Genomic DNA, 17,953 nt, shown 5'->3' on the forward strand with positions numbered 1-17,953 from the left:
GGAAATGTTGTAGGCCCGTGTGCTCAGATTGTGTGCTCAGAACCCCAGGTGGACGAAATTTCCGGAGCCCTCCACTACGGCGTCCCTCATAATCATATGGTGGTTTTGGGGCGTTAAACCCGACATATCAATCAATCATTATAGTTAACAAAGGTGGCCAGTGAATGGCAGGACGCGTTTGCGATAGCTGCATGCACGAGCTTTGGGTATTCGGTCCGTTCTGCGGAAGTCCGCAACTTGCGGAATGGATCGTTATGGCAACATTAGCTTTTATTCTTTTTTTTTGTGTAGGAACTCGTATGGGGTCTGAACGAAGAGCCTGGGTCTATTTGGAACAAGTGTATACTCGTAGCTCTCAGATTTCCCAATCGGTTTGGCAGCCCCTGCGTACTTCCATGCATTCATCTCCATCGGAGTCGTGCTGGGCACGTAGCTCGCAACATGAATCTTCCTTACTTCGTCATCATCTTCATCATCATCATCATCAGTCTGGCGACGTCCACTGCAGGAAAAAGGCCTCTCCCATGTTCCGCCAGTTAACCCGGTCCTGTGCTTGCTGCTGCCAATTTATACCCGCAAACTTCTTAATCTCATCTGCCCACCTAACCTTCTGTCTCCCCCTAACCCGCTTGCCTTCTCTATAGGAATCCAGTTAGTTTCCCTTAATTACCAGCGGGTTATCCTTTCTACGCGCTACATGCCCGGGCCATGTCCATTTCCTCTTCTTGATTTCAACTTTGATATCCTTAAGCCCGGTTTGTTCCTTAATCCACTCTGCTGTGTTCTTGTCTCTCAAGGTTACACCTACCATATTTCTTTCCATTTCTCGCTGCGTCATTCTCAATTTAAGTGCGACCCTCTTTGTAAGTCTCCAGGTTTCTGCTCCGTAGCTACTTCATGGGTGCTCTAATGCCGCGTTCACAGCTTGTACCGAGCGGCGTGTCCGTGGAAAGGATACTGTACCGCATAAGTCATCGTGTACTTGGTCCGAGTATCTGGCGCTGTTAACCTGTATGTGACGAAGAGTCCAATGTCTGCCGCTCTTGCCACTTCACTTATTCCATTACGTCACAACTGCTTGCGTATCGGATCACCCGTGTGGTTCACGCGCCTCACCAGAACGGAAATTTGCCCGTTTGTGCGAGAGGGTAGCGCGCGGATGGATGCCGTAATAGTTAAAGGGAGCCATCACATCTGGGCAGTTTTGATTGCGCCCTCGTCTCTTAATGCCTGGCTTGTCCGTTTGCGGGCATGTCGGTGCGTGTTTTCGCGACTTGATTGCACATAAATCCGTCGCTGACCGGCTTCGCAGAGCGCGCCAAGGCCGCCCGGACGACGGCGATGATGCGAGGCCGGCCGCGCGGCGCGTTAGGGTAAGGAGTTGTTATAAATAGCGTGCCGGCTGGCCTTGGCGCCTTGCTCCTCGCGCCCCGCGTGTGTGTGTACGCGGGACTTGGCTTCCCATTGGGCTGCTTGGGGATGCCCACTCTGCATCTCACCCGGCGCCGACTATAGGGCACGCGAAAGACGGAAAAGGGATAAGCGAGTTCAAGACGTTCGAGTCGAGAGTGCCACGCCTGCTGTGCGCATGCCATGGCTCTACTCGGATGCTTTCGAATCCAGAGCTGAAATGTGGTTGCCATGTTGAGAAACTCCGCGTTTCTGCATTCCATGAAGTTCCACCAGGTTTGATGTTTCTGCGTTCTTAACGCAAGACGTATATATAAGATATACGCCATACAGTGCAGCTGGCATGACGGAACAACAAATGGACTCACAGCCCTGGAGTGCATGGCCTCACGAGTTCCAACATTACACGTGGCTTTCACTAGCCTTTATTTGCACAACTAAACACTGTTCTCTCATTTGGGGATGATCCCAAATCAATAAATGACAGTACTATAGCCACACGTTGCAAATCACATTGAGCGCGGCTGTGTACATGTATATGGTTCTTGTGTTGCTGCTTCCTCTTACACGTGCTGTCGCTCTGTACAGCTACATGTACTGTGTCGACCGGGCAAAGTCAGCACTGCTGCGGATGCTTAAACCACAGACGAAGCAGCAAGGGTTTTGATGCGGTGTTGTGTGGGTTCGAAACACCACCGTGCGAACTGTGCTTGATTCTATGAAGTTATTTGCAACTACAACATCTGCCAAGAGGAGGAACACTGCCACTTACACATTCATCGTTGGATGCGCGGGCACCTTCACGTTCATCTAACTTTTCAGCTTGCAGTAGCCTGCTTGTCTTGCGAACTTTGGTTAGCCTTTTTATGGTTTGCCTTTTTATGGTTAGCCTTTTTATGGTTACTCGAGCAGCATTGTAGGCATGAAAGGCAGCACCGTGCACTGTCTCGTCTTGCGTTGACGCGCCCCTTCGCCCGTCGCTCAGCGTGGGTGACGCTGCCTTTTGCGCTCCTTAGTAGCCGTCGCAATGGTCGCGATGTCTCTGTGCAATCGGGCAGCTTTTCCGTTCCCGCTGGTGAACATTAGTAAGCGTGGCCTTGATCTTGAAAACCCCTTTCAACGCTGCGCAACCCCGTGGTTGCGTCTTCTTTCTTCACCTTTCCTTCTTCCTTGGGAGAGAGAAGAGCATATAGATTGCGGAGATGCGCCTGGGGCGATTGGGTGCAGTTGCAGGCTATGAGTGACCTGAAGATGGAACAGCCATCGAAAGAACCGAAGGTAGACGGCCCCGTGGAATATCTGTAGTGTACTTACTCCCTCTGTTTGTCTACTTTCCGTTTAGTGTGTAGAATATTTCTCTTCAGCCTGAATTTATGCTGGCCTGAGTTTCGTTGGCTCCGTGTCTATACGTTTTACTATAGAAGAACCAGCTCTACAACTTCCTGAAACAGCAATAATGTCGCAGGAAAGTGGCTACTTCTGTGACAGCCGAAAGAAGTCGGAGCATATCCACGGAGTGAATGATGATGAGTGGGACGAAGCGTCCGTCTGTCTTTCCGTCCATTCGTCCGTGCTTCCGTCTGTCCGTTTGTTTTAGCTTCCATGCGTCCATCCGTCAGTTCGTGCATCCGACACTTTTAATGTGCAGAATTATTCAGATCCACGTCGATTTCATTTCATTTAATTTTATTTCCTTAAAGACCCGCGAGGGGATATTACATAAGGGGTGGGTAATTATAAAGACAAAACATAGAAGCCAGAGATTTAACATAGAAAGTGCTTATTGATATTTTCTATGAACGATGATGGGCAGGGAATTGTTGCAATTTCACTGGGAAGGCCGTTCCAGTCTGGTGCGGTACGTGGGAAAAACGAGGCAGAAAAAGTAGGGAACGTGGCCGAGCAACTTGAAGCAAATAGCTCGTGCTGTGAGATATGCGTGTTGCGGGAACGATATAAGGTGGGGCTTGCAAGGGACTATGAAAAATTTTGTGGAACAAAATAACAAAATAATCTAACTTTACTAACGGCTGCGCATTCTTTCTTTTTTTTTCGTTCTTCTTTTTCGCTTACGAAAGTGCACCTCGGTATGTGCGTGCGTTTCCTTTCCGCCAGCTCGCTTGTGTTGCGGGGGAAAAACTAAATCGACAGATAGGTAATGTCTCTCCCTCTCTGTCCACGAAAACAGTAAGGTAACCGTTATTTTCGCGGGCGGGTCGTCAGAAAGAACTTTCGAAGTAATACAGGAAAGGGACCCGTCGAAGCTGAGTGAGGCGGAGGGTGGTGCGACATGAAGAAAACAGCGCCCTTATTTTTCTTAAAGCCCGTGGATTTCCGGACGCGCGCGCCGGGCCGTTTCGGCAACACCAGAAGAGTTACGAAAATAGCGTCGCCTCCTCCTCGCCAGTCACGCCGAAGCGCATTTCTTTCAGAGCGGCGCGTATAGCCAGCCGTACGGACCTTCGGCGCCATATTTTTTTATATTTTTTTCGTCATCCTTGCGTTTCGCTAGCTGCCCGATAGTTCTTTTTCTGACCCGGCTTCTGGCAGAAGCGCCCTGCCTGCCCAGGCGGCGCCCGACACACGACCGAAAATACGGTGTTTCTCGGGAGAAGCGGAAGCTCCTGCACAGCGGCATCCGCTACGTGGTGTACCGAGCGAAGCGGTTTCGCTCGTGGAACGCGCGGATGCTGCGGAACGTCCGCTCCGGGCACCCTCTTGTCGCATCGCGAGCTTCTTTTCTAATGATCGTTTCCCGCGACTGTCTCCGGGAACTGTCGCTACAAGTGTGGAGTTCCTGGCCGGACGCTCATTCAGTGGAACTGCAGCCTCAAGGTCCGCGACATGGGCTTGCCACTCTGGACGCGTATATAGCGAGCCACGATAGGTGTCGAGCGAGCGAAAGAAGGAGAAAATTTTCTATTTGGAACTTAATGATAAATGGAACAGTCAGGAGATTGACGCGGAACGGAGGCTCCTTTCACTCCCCTGTTTACGGACCAAGTAGTCGTCTACCCTTTGTCGCGCCGTCGACGTGAAAACGGAGAAGGCTCTTTCCGTGGTGTACCGAATCCGTCCATGTGCTCTGTTTACGGCAGATATGCCCGCTTAAAGCGTAAATGTGACGTCTACGTGATGTAAACTTGTCGGCATGTGGCGAAGAGATCCACTTGGGCACCTGTCCGTGCCCATGTCGAAGATTTAATGGGCAACACGCCCCAGAGACCTCGTTTTTGTGGAGCAGGCTTAAAGGCTACGGTACTGGGTCGTCGACGATATTCTGACATGTGCGCCATTTCTGATGGGTGCAATGTGTAGTATGTGGTGATGAGCCGAATCTGTGCGCCTTCCATTATAACGTCAGGAGAGTTACGGTGCGTGTATAGAAGTTTTGCGCGCATCAGTGAGTAATGAATAAGTGGATCCCTACAGATATCAATAGCGCCGATGATTCCGCGAATCGCTGTGATCGATTACTCCAGAATATCCAGTCGATAGAGCTTGTGAAGTTTATCTTGGTTATTGGACCATGTTATTACATAATTCTTAGAGAGCCAGAAAAAAACCTCGTGACCGTTTTTGTCGCTAGACAGTCGTTTTGCCATTCGCTGTGAGTATGATTAAAAAAAGAAAAAAAAGAGAAAAGAGTGTCAAGCTGACCAATTCTTTCGCTCGAAGGAAATAGCGAATACGATAGCTTTTCATTGATCGTTCGTGTCGCAACCTACCGCGCCACGCCAGGTCTTGCCCACTCACTCGCTGACTCTTCTTTCTCTAGTTTGTTCCGAATGGTCGTGCTAAGCGTACGAGGAGAAGAAAAAAGAAGTGAGCGAGGGGAATGGGGAGAGTGTGCGTTTGCAAATAGGAGGAAAGAGATCGGCGTTTCTAGGCAGCGCGCAGGAAACAGCGATGACGACGCTGCAGCCGCGGCAACAGTCTTTGATTAATGTCGTACATCGAGCTACTATATGCGGCGCTCGGCCTTCAGAGAAGGGCTATTCTTGGCTCCTCGGGACACGCAACAGAACAACAACAAGCGAGCATGCGTGTGGGTGGATGGTAGCGCGCCATGCGTGCCTCCTCCCCTCCACTCGTTCACCACCACTAATAGGCTTTAGTGCTCATGCCGGATGCGTGGGTGTCACCGAGGAGAACCTGCAGCTCTTTCGAAACGCGCCGCGTTGTAGCAACGGGTTCTATCTTCCCCTCTCCTTTTGTGCCTCACATTCACGCACGCGGGGTTTTTCGTGGCTCGCTTAGTACAGGCCGATCGATACGTGTGTGTGGCCCTCTCCGCCTCGTTCCGTCGCACCCTATCCGTCACTCGCGTTATTTTTATTTTTCTCCACACCCCGCGAGATATGCATGCCCCTTCTCCCCTCGAGCCGCAGTTCCTCCTCTCCACGCCTTCCCAACTTCGCCCGCTCCGCGCGTTTCGTTTACTCCGGCTATATTTAGAAGCGCTAGCGCGCCTCTGGCTGGCTTGTGCCGAGTACGACTACAGTCCCTAGTACGACTTTTAACGAGCGACTCTCTCGTGTATCCGTTGTGTGCTCGCGAGCGATTGAACTGCGCACGCGCAATGCGGGGGCGTTTGCTGTTGCTGCGCCAGTGAGAGAGCGCGCGCGTCTCCCCCGCTCTTCGAGTTAACCCAACGGACCAATGGCGGCGGCCCACTGCAAGGTCAAGCTGTTGCTAAAACGGAACCGCTGTGATGGGACCACGTGCGGTGCGCGCCGTTTCAAAATAAAAGGTACACTAACATCGCGTTCCTGCATTACTGGTGCGACTTTTATGTGTAGTCTTCTTTTTTTTTTTTTTTTTCGTACCACTGCTGCGTATTGTCTCGAATTTCGCGACATGCATGGACGCTTTCATACTCATTGTTTTCGATTTTCTCCAGTTCTCTCTGCACGGCACTTCTGTGACATTGTCGCTATAGTGGTGCCTTTGTTCCTTTGAAGTTCCAGTTTGTTGTTTTATTTTCCGTCAAGAGTCGGAGCACGTTGCTCGTGAGCGAACGCGGAACGAAGTTGAACGTTAAAAATCCATCGGGTCATTGTGGGTTTCTTCTGCGCACTGCAAATAAAAAAAAGTAAATGTGATCAAATGTGAAAGATTGTCTGGCCACTTTCTTCGCATCTCTCTCATCCTATCAATCTTCTTGTTCTTCTTGGAAGTGTATTCTACGTACTGCTAAAACCGCGGCTGCAGCGAACCACGCAACGCAGTGCTCCTTTGTTGGGTGCGAAGCCGACGTTTTCTGTCATCGATCGTCGCGGGACGACCGGCGAGCCGCAGTTTTCGTTGCTCGTGTCAAAACGATAGTTATAGCGCGAGAACAGAACAACGACAAAGAGACAAGGACACGAGTGCTAACTTCCAACCATGCGTCCTTCCAGCGCTAACTTCCAGCTCGTGTCCTTCTTGTCTCTTTGTCGTCGTTCTGTTCTCGCGCTGCTACTATCGCCATGTCGTATCAACCAGCCCAAACTGCCACACTTCGTGTCAAACGCTCATCTTCGCTTTTCTTTAAGAACTCGTCGCGCAGTTTCGACGAACATACGCGGCCCGTCTTGTTTTGAAGGAAGGTTCCTTCGAATGCGCAAACAAATCGTTACTGTCGCAGTTGGATGGATGCTATGAGCGTGCCCTTTATTGATGATTGATATGTGGGGTTTAACGTCCCAAAACCACCATATGATTATGAGAGACGCCGTAGTGGAGGGCTCCGGAAATTTTGACCACCTGGGGTTCTTTAACGTGCACCCAAATCTGAGCACACGGGCCTTCAACATTTCCGCCTCCATCGGAAATGCAGCCGCCGCAGCCGGGATTCGAACCCGCGCCCTGCGGGTCAGCAGCCGAGTACCTTAGCCACTAGACCACCGCGGCGGGGCAGCGTGCCCTTTATAATAAAACGTGGTGGTGGCAAGTGTGCCACCAGGCTCGAAAAAAAAAACGAAAAGATAGTGTTCTTTTGATGTTGGCCTAACACCTTATGGACTTCAATTAAAACGATCTTATTTATGTTGTTTACGAGCTTCGTGTAGCGGTTGCTAGCCATCCCTCTTTTTTTTTTTTTAAATTAACTATGCGAGTGCGGATTTTGTTTTGAATCGATTCACTGCTGCCGTAATGTGTATAAGAAACTCTTTCACTTCTTTGGTGATTAATTCTGTGCGTCTTACATTTCGCTCTTAATTGCGTCTTCACAAAGATAGCCCTCATCGATAACAATTGCGATCAACCATGGCCTAACCGCGCCCGTAAGGGCACGTGACATGTGGGGCTTCTTGAAGCACTTTCTTCCACTGACTCGTCACGTTTCTGCTCAGTCTAGTCTCTGAACACAACTGTATCTGCTGTTATGACCGGCGTCAGCAGGCGCCATGCTGTCGCTGAGAAGCGTAGCCGGGCCGCGTTCCCACGCCTGGAACCCAGGTTTTCTTGGAACCAGCGTCGAGATCTGACGGGGGAGCGGCGCTCTTTTAACCCTCAAACAAGTAGCCGACTCGCCGAATGCTTATGCCCGCCAGGTATTGTCCCGGCTAGCCGGCGGATGAGACGTCACGTCGCCACGAAGCGGTAAGCCGTTCCAGAGGGGACAACAAAGACAGCGTCTTCCTTTGTAGAAACGGCGACCGCCGCCACAAAGTGCCCTGCTAATTGAGCGGACAAATTGGCGGACCGTTTGATGTCTGCTGTCCGAAGCTTGGAACCCCTCGACCAGCGACATACACGACGAGCAAGAGACTCTCTGGCGCCACCTTTAAGTGCAGTGATCTTGACTCGAAATTGGCTGTTCACGTGCGCCGTGCATGCTCGTACCCCTCACCTGTTGTGTGTGTATGTGATTGGTGTTCCACTGAAGAAGGAGGAGCCCGACAGGGCTTATAACGGCGCCGCAGAGTGCAGGACGTCGCTCTGAACCAAGAAAGGTTTAACCACCACGCTCGTGGTTTGTGAACTCTTAACCTCCTGCTGTAAATATTTGTAGATAGTGCCATAAACCTCGTTTGTTTTTTCGTATCCCCATCTTGTAAGCGCTCGTTTCCTCAACCCGAAGCTACACCACGCTACCACAGCACCCCGGGATCACAACAACTGGTGATCAGCGGTGGGATCACGACACTGCCCAGGTGGATTTGTGCGCACAAGAGCACGTTCACACGAATGGTGGCCGCGGGTGGGGCTGTTTCATGCGTCGTAGCTCGTTGACGGCATGTGCTTCGTTCATAACATGATGCTCTAAGTTAGGTTTAGGCAGTATTTAGTTTTGAGGAATGTGGCTGTCTAGTGATGTCGCGTGGAGAAACCGCACGTTTGATTACATGTATAACGTTTTTTTTCCCGGTCGTCACTGCTTTGCCTTTTCGCGGAGTAGTTTGGGCTTTTCGTTGTTACAGTACGATTTTTGTTCCCTCGCTTGCGCAGCGCTGGGTCACTTTAGTTTGAGCAGTTGTGTTTCTTTTTTTCTTTGTTTTTCTCGTGTGCGCTCATTGTTTACACTGTTCGTTCGCGTCGCCTAGCGAATAATGGCACGCTAGCGTAAAAGGCCGAATTCATTTGCGGGTCCGACTCGCGGAGCTTATTGATGGTAATGAACTACTTGCGGTGCCCGTTTCAACATATCTGCGCGTCTTCCCTCTTTCACCACCCTCTCTTGGTCGTCACGTGTTCCATCTCTGTAGCGGGCGTTTCCCAGAACCCGAGGCGAGCGCCCAAGATCCCGAAAAAAGCGCGCTCATATTGATTGGCGGCTGCAACAGAGCGAAGAGGGCGCAACGCGAGGCTGGGAGGGGGGTGAGGGACAGCCCTCTCTTAGCCGTGGGCGCACACACGGGGCTCGTGTTTACCCCTGCGCGGCTTGGGTCTCCCCGGACGGCCGAGCGGAACGCTTTCAAAACACCAAACTGCCTGGGCGGGAAGCGAGTGCGGGGGCTCGCCTCCTGGTCGCGCTCTCGGCGGTCGTGTTGTGCGCGTGCGCGTGGGCGGCAGTGACACTAGGCGAGCTCGTCGCCGTGGCTGCCGACGATTTCGACACGTATCGTGGAGTGTTTGGGAGTAGTCGTGCTTGACGCTTGCTGGAGACGTAAATTCAAAACGCATATTTGGAGAGAGGGCCTGGAGGAAATCACGAGAACGTGCTAATCGACAGTTCGATGCTGTCCAAGCCCGAATGACTCTTTTATTGACACGTGCGTGGCGCACAAAAGGTGAAATGTCGATGACGCGTTGAACGCCTCCTCTTAACGTTGTCGCGTTTGAGTTTGCTTTGACGGTGTAAAAGCGCATAGCGAAGTTATTAGGGACTTCTTCAATGGCACGTGTTATTCATGCGCGTGCGCCGCCGTTTCCCTTGATAATTCGACATCGCGCCGTTAGAGGGAGCGAGCTGGCAGGTGTTATACAGGCGTGCACAACCGTTATACGGCTAGGTGGCGTTAGCCGCCGCCTGATCTAAAGGGTACAGCGACATCCATCCATCCATACATACATCCATCGCTGCCGTTTATTCGTTTTCTTTACGTTACCGCGTGAGCAATGGTTGAACAGTATGTCGACATTCTGGTGCTCAGCTGCAAATTTCATTTAAGAGTACCGATTTTTTTGTTGTTGTTTTTTCTTCTTTTGCGGCCTGTTCATTTCAAAAGTTAAAATATACCCTTCAATTCTTTGTCGAGGCTTTTTTTCGCTTTCGCCAGGATCTCATATACGTCAATGCTAATCTTCACTGTTGCTTATTACGTGAAGCTGTCTTCTCCACAGTCACACGTATGATTCAGTGAAGCAACCTTTGGCGAGCTTTGCCTACGTTTAGTATTGTCTGGGTTGTCTGACGTAGATCGATCAACGTCATGGTTTGGCCGGCGGTTTTATTGTCTAGAAGTCGTTTCGTTCGCGTTGCTAACCGGTCCTGAAATTCGAACAATAACGCCCTCCCGGCTCCCGTTTGTGAAGAAAAGGCGCCATAGGCTTTTTGTGTTATTTGAGTACATGGACCTCAAACCAACCTGGAGACGTCCTAAGGTTCACATTTTTATAGGAGTTCGTACTTTTACGGAATAAATTATAAATGCTTTCTTTACTATTTCCATCGTGCTGACGTGCATTGTGTTCCGAACAAAACAAGAGAGTTACATGAGTATTTCTTCATTATTATTATAACACCGTGTAACGGTGGTTAATATTCAGTGCAGTATTTCTGAGGAATTTATTGTACATAATCATAAACTTTTTATGAATGTGTTCTTCGATCTACATTCTTTTCACGACCTTCCCATTCACTTGTGCCTCACATTTGCTCAAGGAGTCCGTTGCTCAATTTATCTTTAAATGTCTTTTATTTACAATACATGCGTGCATTATTCATACATTGCATCGTAAAATATAGTAACAATACAGCTCTAGTTTGTGCAAGTGCATGTTGAAATTGAATAAGAATCATGACAACCTCTGTCTCAAACATTTCTCTGTTCATTTTTCTTTCATATCACAGAAAACCTGGGGTCCCATCATACTATGGAAATAAATCCTCCATACAGCAACCTTCAAAGAAAAGGTAAGAGATCAAAAGTCTGCAAGTGATTCTTAGTTCTCTTTCTGTAGTCCTGCAGTAGCAAAAGAACTAGGATATTTCTGTATAGCTTGTGTTTCATTTAAAGCTTGCATAGTGTTTGCTGCTGTATGCATTTATGTAAAATATATGCCACCATTTCTCTTAAGAAAAATCGTAACATTTAGTATGTTGTGAACATTTACTGTGCCCACTCCTTTGCCTCATGCCTTAAAGTGGCTTGGAGTTGACTCCGTAACATCTTGTGCAATGCTACAAAGCGTCTCAAATGAAATGTGCTATAGAAATAAAGGAATGCTATTCTTGCATTTACAACGATGCTGTAAACCAGTATGGTACCAGTTTTGGTGTAAGTAATATGTATCTCATATCTTCAAAACAATAATTTAATCAATGTTCATTTTGAGTATGTCAGCCTCTGCTCTGTGTTGTTATCTGTCCTTCTGGCTGATACTTTCGATGCACTAGTTGTCATAACATGAGGGACAGCATGCTAACATGAAAATGTAGAAATAAAGACTTTGATGCCATGTCATCCAGATTCCTGTGTGCTTGTCTTGTTGCACTTTTATATCCTCTATCCTCAAAGGCTTCTGTCAGTCCTAAATTTCTGGTTTCTTGTTAATTAATGTGCCATGTAGCAGATGAAATACAGCTATGCAAGGTTATCTTTCCCCTCTGTCCGTTTTACCCCCAAATGTGCATGCCCGTGCTCCCCTTTCGTGTACTGCTTTATCCCATTGCTCGTGAAGGCTCTGCATGTGAACACGTATCTGTGTGTGCATGTACGAACGCGTGGTGCAGACCAGCATGGCGTGATGGGCTTCCTTGGTGGGCTTCCCTCGCTGCCAGGTGGTTCCCAGCCGTTGCACCAGCCACAGCCGCAGCACCCACTGGCTGCCGCCGCCACAGTGCAGCCCGGCTCCACAGGGGACATGCAGCAGCAGCAGGAGCACTTACAGTTCCAGCAGCAGCTCCTGCAACTCAAACAGGAGCAGCAGGTATGTGCGCAATTCTAGCGGTACAGCCGCGTCCAATGTGAGCTGCAACATACTGCTCATTGTAAAAGCAGTGCAAACGCTGCACGGTAGCATCAACATAGAAAACGATCTTTGAAGTTAAATGGTGTTTTGGCTACTGGGATTTGCTAAGCCAGTTACGCATTTGCCTGTGTTAGAGTGTAAGCTCGAACCCCTTCAACCAAGACCACTGTGTCGCATCTCATACTGACTGACAGCTTAGTTTCATAGTCTAAAACTTGACCTCTTCTGTATTTTTTGAATTTGTTGCCCGAATTCAGGCATCCCAAATAGTGAACCGCGACATTTTAGCAGAGTAGATTGCCGTCTTAATAGCCAAACAAAATTTAGCAAGGCTTCACATTAGCACCTGAATTCTAACTTGCAACAATGTAAACTCAAGTTCACATGATCATACGTTTGTTTCCCACAATTTTGCGCTTAAAAGCACAGATGAAGAAATGGGGAACACTTACGGAAACATCTAGGTGTGAAGCAGACCAGGACAAAGAACACTACACAGGATGGGCACCAGCTACAAACTGATTTTATTCATTGCTGAACACAAACATACCATTGTAGCAGATGCACCACCTAGTCTATAGTGTTCTTTGTCTTCATCTGCCTTGCACGTATATGTTTGCATAAGTATGTACAGGGGGAGGGCCACTATTCCCAGGCCACTATTTCATGTATTTCTATGAAAGCGTGGCCCAGGAACTTTTGATCAAGACTGTGCATATGACTAACTAGCTCTGATTTGAAGCAATCTTCCTGTAATGTTTCATTTCCCGTTTGATACCGTTTAGCACTTTTGTTGTTACCTTCGTGACAAGCGATGTCAGGCTTCACCTTTGTCCCGGCTTATGCGGGGATGCAGGTGCAACAGCAGTTGTTGCTTCAGCACTACCAGCGGCAGCAGCAGCAGCTGGCCCAGCAGCACGAGAAGCAGCTGCAGGAGCGAATTAAAGAGTACCTCGAGCACCAGCGGCAGATCCAGGAAGAGCACAAACTGGAACGTGAGCGCATTGAGAAAGACCGCCAGCTAGACCAGATCCGCAAAAAGGACAAGCATGAACAAAGTTAGTCTACTCCATTTTGTTTATTCCCCTTCTGCACGTGAGCTTGTGCTCTCCGAACAAATGTATAAATATACAGTAAATGGCTTTCATGCTGAGAGTTCTTACAATGAAGGCCACATAGCATCAGCCACATACTCAGACTTCAATAAAAATAAGCAAAAGTGTTTTAACAATTTATAGGGAGCTAAGGTGTTGCATATGGCATGAATGCATGAAGCCAATGTGTTTTCCATATGGCATAACTCTTAGAAAAAACATATTTATCACTTAGCTGCTGTAAATAAAACCTTATTTGAATGCACTATAAGGCTGCATTCTTGTGTGTGCTAACTTTCTGTGCAGTGAAGCATCACTCATCACTTTCTAACATCTCTGCTGCTGCAGCAGCCCCATAATTAAGCAGTATAGATCAAATTTCAGTAAACTGGTCAGCCTTAAGCTGTGGTGGTTTTAGTATCTTGCACTGCACTTACCGTGTGCACGCATGACACTTTCTGACCACTTTTTCTGCTGTGCAACATAAGAAGTGTCTGTTTGCATAACTCAGCAGAAAGTTATCACTTGACTTTTCTAAAAAGGCTAAGTGCAAAGAATAAGCTAGTGACTTTTTTAATCATTTGTTCTTGAAAACGAGCACTGACAAGCCTGTTTTTTATTACTGTGGGTATATTCTGACAGTGTATGCCATTCCTATCTGTCGCTGCACGCCGTAGGCAAGGTGTGTGTACGCTTGCCCGCTTCCATTCAGTCTGTGCTGTTTGTGCAGCAGGGCACTTCGTAGTATGTCTGCATCAGGTTTCTATTCTGAATGAATGAAAGCAGCGTTGCTATTTCTCGTGAATGCACCTTATGTCATGTGAGTAGACATGCCAGGTGAAAATTGCAGACAGTCGGGGGGGTAGGAGTAGCACGTTGCATAATCATGCTCACCCCCCCCCCCCCCCCCTGGAATTCTCACTTCGCTCTGGTTCCAAAGGGTAGGAGCCAAGCAGCTGTCGTGAGGCTTCCCGATTTAGTGCTGTTGGGCGGGTCATTGCATGCGATGTTCTAATGAAAGCTGTGCTCGTCTGTGGAATGAAGTGGAGTAAAAATAGCCCTACTCATGAATGCTTTTTTGGTTGCACTGATGAATGCTTGTTGAATCTGTTTTGCAATGTGGTATCTTTTGTACTGCATAGCAACGAAATGTCTCTAGTCACCCGCGTGTGCCCTATTTATGCGGTCATGTTGCATGATGTCAGACACAGTGTTTACTGAGCCCAGCATTGTGCAATAGCATTTTTATATAGTAAAACAAGTTTACTATTGTATACAATGTGTAAATCAGTGATTTTTTTTTGTGTGGAGATGGTATGAATGCCAATCAGGTGAATGATTGTTACGAGCACTTGCACATGGTGCTGGTATAATTATGAGTGTATTACACTGTAAATGCTTAAATAAGTTAGAGCTTTGGTGTAGTTCAGTTTGCAGGCACCTAGTAAAAAATGAAATCACTTTTGTGTTACAAATGTATATTTTTTGTGTAGGTGCTGTGGCATCTTCTGAAGTGAAACAAAGGCTACAGGAGTTTGTCTTGAACAAGAAGCAGCGGGAAGCAGCAGCTAACAATGCCAACACATCCCCACCAAATTTCAGAAACTGGTGAGCTTCAACAATGTGCATAGAAGTTAAACCTTTCTGGATGTTTCCGCTATTAGAGATCACTGCCAGAAAAAAAAAAACATGCTAAAAGGCATGCTTTGATAGGAACAGGTCTTTCTTATTTAGCTTTGTTTCTTTCTTGTTGCCTGTGGTATCTTGTGTTCATGGTTGTATCAAGGGTTAAGCTAATGAAAGAAGGTGTACAACCGATGGTACATCGCTTAAGGGTGTGCTCAAAGTTGTGCATTCTTTCCCACATTTTATTTGTTGCCACTTCAGCACAATTCATAAAACGTTATAATGAAAGTGTGCCACCTAGTAAAACAGTACACCACTATATTGGTTGTATATATTCGCACAGAAAGCAAAGCGAAAAACCAGGCTGCTTCCACAGGACTAAGCAAGATACAACTCATATGTAAAGTGCATGCCCCTTACACTATCCTTGCCAACTGCAGCTGGCAAAATTGGTGCAGTTGAGGACGGCATAGAATAAGATTGCTTGACGACTTAAGCAACATGTTTACACAAATAGAGCAGGCTTGGTTGGCGCAAGATTACAGAAATTCCTCAGGTATAACAATATCCTGAAACAGGCTTCACCAGGCACCCGTTTATGATGATTCTAGCATGTGGAACAGTAGGGACGTTGTTTCTTTCAAGTCGAGGCTGCTTGTGTGGCAGCCTCGACTTAAAGTCGCATGTGTTAAAGTAGTTCGCATGTGTGGCTGTGTGTTGTGCAGTGGTTATGCGATTGTACTCTTACCCGCACACATTGTGAACTCCGTAGGTCCAGGCAGCGTTCTTCTCTGGATCAAGCTTCGCCTCCTTCAACAAGCGCTGTTTCGCCTCAGTGCAGACATCTGCTTCTGGGGAAGTACGACGACGATTTCCCACTACGGAAAACGGGTGAGTCACACGCACGTCCCCTCTTACCTGCGCATGTTTGCCACGTTGTTGTAATAACCTTATCTGATTGTGACATCCCGTTATTTCTCGTGCTTTGTATGATCTGGACAACAGCTCACAAGTACTTGTGCGTTAAATGGCTCAGATTAGCATTTTCCTTTGTTGTTATATCATAAACTAAAAACAATTTGATTGTGCAAGGATTGAAGATGACATTTTTATTGTTTTAATATTCAAAGCGAAGCTGTTTAGGCTATCTGTTATTTGGGCCCTGTCGCGCGAAACCCCACAGGGAGGTATGCACCGCAGGAATTGGGCAAGCCCCAGTATTGAGTACAGCAGGTGCAAAAGTTAAATGAAAACTTTTCTTGGCCAAGTGGAGCACCACCAAAAATATCAAGAGAAAAATAGGGAGGAATAAAGGGTATAAAGACAAAAAAAGACAAGAGCAAGACCAAAATATATAGAAAAAGGTAAAAAATTACAGAGCAAGACAGAAAGAAAAAAAAAGAGTCAGAGAGAGAGAACGAGAAAGAAAATGAAGGAAGAGAAATTGAGATAGAGTAACAAGAAATGGAAAAAGAAAGAAATAGACAGAAATGGGTAGAAAAAGAAAGAAGCGCAGAAGGCCACCCAGCTACGCTCTTCATTTATGCAGGGCACCATGGTGCCTAGTACCAAGCTGCCATAAATGTTTTTTGGGCACATTTCTTACAGTTCTGTTTTAATGTTACCATGCTAAGTCAGTATTATTGCATTTAATGCTTATCCAGAAAAGCTTGAGCAACAGTTCTACAATTTGTTACTCATGCTACCTTATGAAGTGTATCCATATTTTATAGTGCATAATTATTCTGAAGTACATTGTGCATTCACATGTTAGTAGCGACAGCTTGACAATGTTCAAGGTATGATCCAATCAGGTTTCAGAAAAATTTTTTTGCCAATTGTTAAGTAAAGTCTTATTGTATCGTGTGAATCTAGTATTTCAGACCCCTCTTTATCCTGGCCTTTAAGTGGTATTTGCTGTGTCTGAATTATCAACTTGGCAGCTGTCTTTCCTAAGAACATTTGAGGGGTGTCGTTTGCATAACTGTGGCATTTTATATAACTGATAACGCATGATTTTTAGTGTACCACTCAATGTCAATATAATATTGCTCATGTTGACATGACTGCAATTAGTTGTTTGTACTAACAAGTGACTGAATATTGTATGACTAACAGTTTTTTTAATTGTTTGGTTTGTGCTGTTCATCATTTGCTTAGAAGTGTGATGCTAGCCTTGGCTGTGTGGAATGCTACTTAACATTTTTCTGGGCAAGCTGTGGCCAATACGGGTGACAATTACTACACATATTAAAGGATGCCATCACAAAATAGTTGAGAAAGCTACAAATTGCTGCTTGCTCCTCATGCTCAATGTGTCACTTAATGTTCATCTGATCATACCTTACTTCATTAGGACATGCATTTAATGTGGATAATCATGCTCCTTTTGGGATTGTCTGGTTGCCGGTTGTGCTTCTATCAAGTTGTTTTCCTGAGACAGCGCCTCATTCGTTTGAGGCAACATGCAAAGCTGTTCTGTTAGGTAAGGTGGTCGTCAGGGACATATAGCACACACTTTGTTACAGTATGTTATTGTACTTCAGCCCTGATATGTTAATATCCTAATCCATTAAAATACTATTTTTCACACAGTAACAGTACAGTTTTAGCAGAGTTGTACATCATGAGCATTATAAAACTTCACTGATCGTACTGTTGAGCTACTATGTCTATTGGTGAAATGTGGTTGTCGGTCACAAATATCTTTGTTAGAGATAATAATTTAGTTTTTTATACCAGATAGAATTGGTCTTGTCATTCAGTGACACATCTAGCAGGTGCAAGCAGCTTTGTAGCAACTCCTTTAGTCATAAAAGAAAGGGTTTGCATGGTCATTGAAGGGGTACTGACACCATTTTTCGAAGGTCAGTTTACTCTGCCATACAAATCTGATATATACAGAGATAGCTCTGGGCAAGTGCAAAACTCGACAAATGCTGATAATTAATATTAAAGTCAATTTTCCCACAGTAAATCATCTGCCGACATTAGCACTAGCTTGACGCGAGGCTAAAGCTGTAATTCTTGTGGCTTCACGCAGCAGTCTGGCTAGTTGTAATGACATCAGGAACCAAAGCTTCCAAAATAGCCACTTATGCATCCCAACAGAGCCATAATGTGCAGTTGCCATAGAAACTTCATGATGTCTTGCATGAGCACGATACCATGTTGTAACATCAGGGTACACTAGGAACTAA

At 46.8% G+C, this 17,953-nt stretch overlaps 1 protein-coding gene across 5 annotated transcripts in view; it reads left to right on the forward strand.

The window, feature by feature from the left end:
- HDAC4 (histone deacetylase 4) overlaps nucleotides 1–17,953 on the forward strand; it is a 272,183-nt gene that overhangs the window by 216,987 nt on the left and 37,243 nt on the right. For 3 of the 5 annotated variants that reach the window (XM_075894192.1, XM_037435635.2, XM_037435652.2), the window contains 5 exons: nucleotides 10,913–10,975; nucleotides 11,795–11,991; nucleotides 12,890–13,091; nucleotides 14,621–14,735; nucleotides 15,526–15,644. In XM_075894192.1, coding sequence (XP_075750307.1) covers nucleotides 10,913–10,975; nucleotides 11,795–11,991; nucleotides 12,890–13,091; nucleotides 14,621–14,735; nucleotides 15,526–15,644 — 696 coding nt within the window. The remainder of the gene's footprint in view (nucleotides 1–10,912; nucleotides 10,976–11,794; nucleotides 11,992–12,889; nucleotides 13,092–14,620; nucleotides 14,736–15,525; nucleotides 15,645–17,953) is intronic. The other 2 variants (XM_075894193.1, XM_037435643.2) reach the window with 1 other exon arrangement.

The sequence above is a fragment of the Rhipicephalus microplus genome, chromosome 1, assembly GCF_043290135.1.
Source record: "Rhipicephalus microplus isolate Deutch F79 chromosome 1, USDA_Rmic, whole genome shotgun sequence".
Classification (NCBI taxonomy): domain Eukaryota; kingdom Metazoa; phylum Arthropoda; class Arachnida; order Ixodida; family Ixodidae; genus Rhipicephalus; species Rhipicephalus microplus.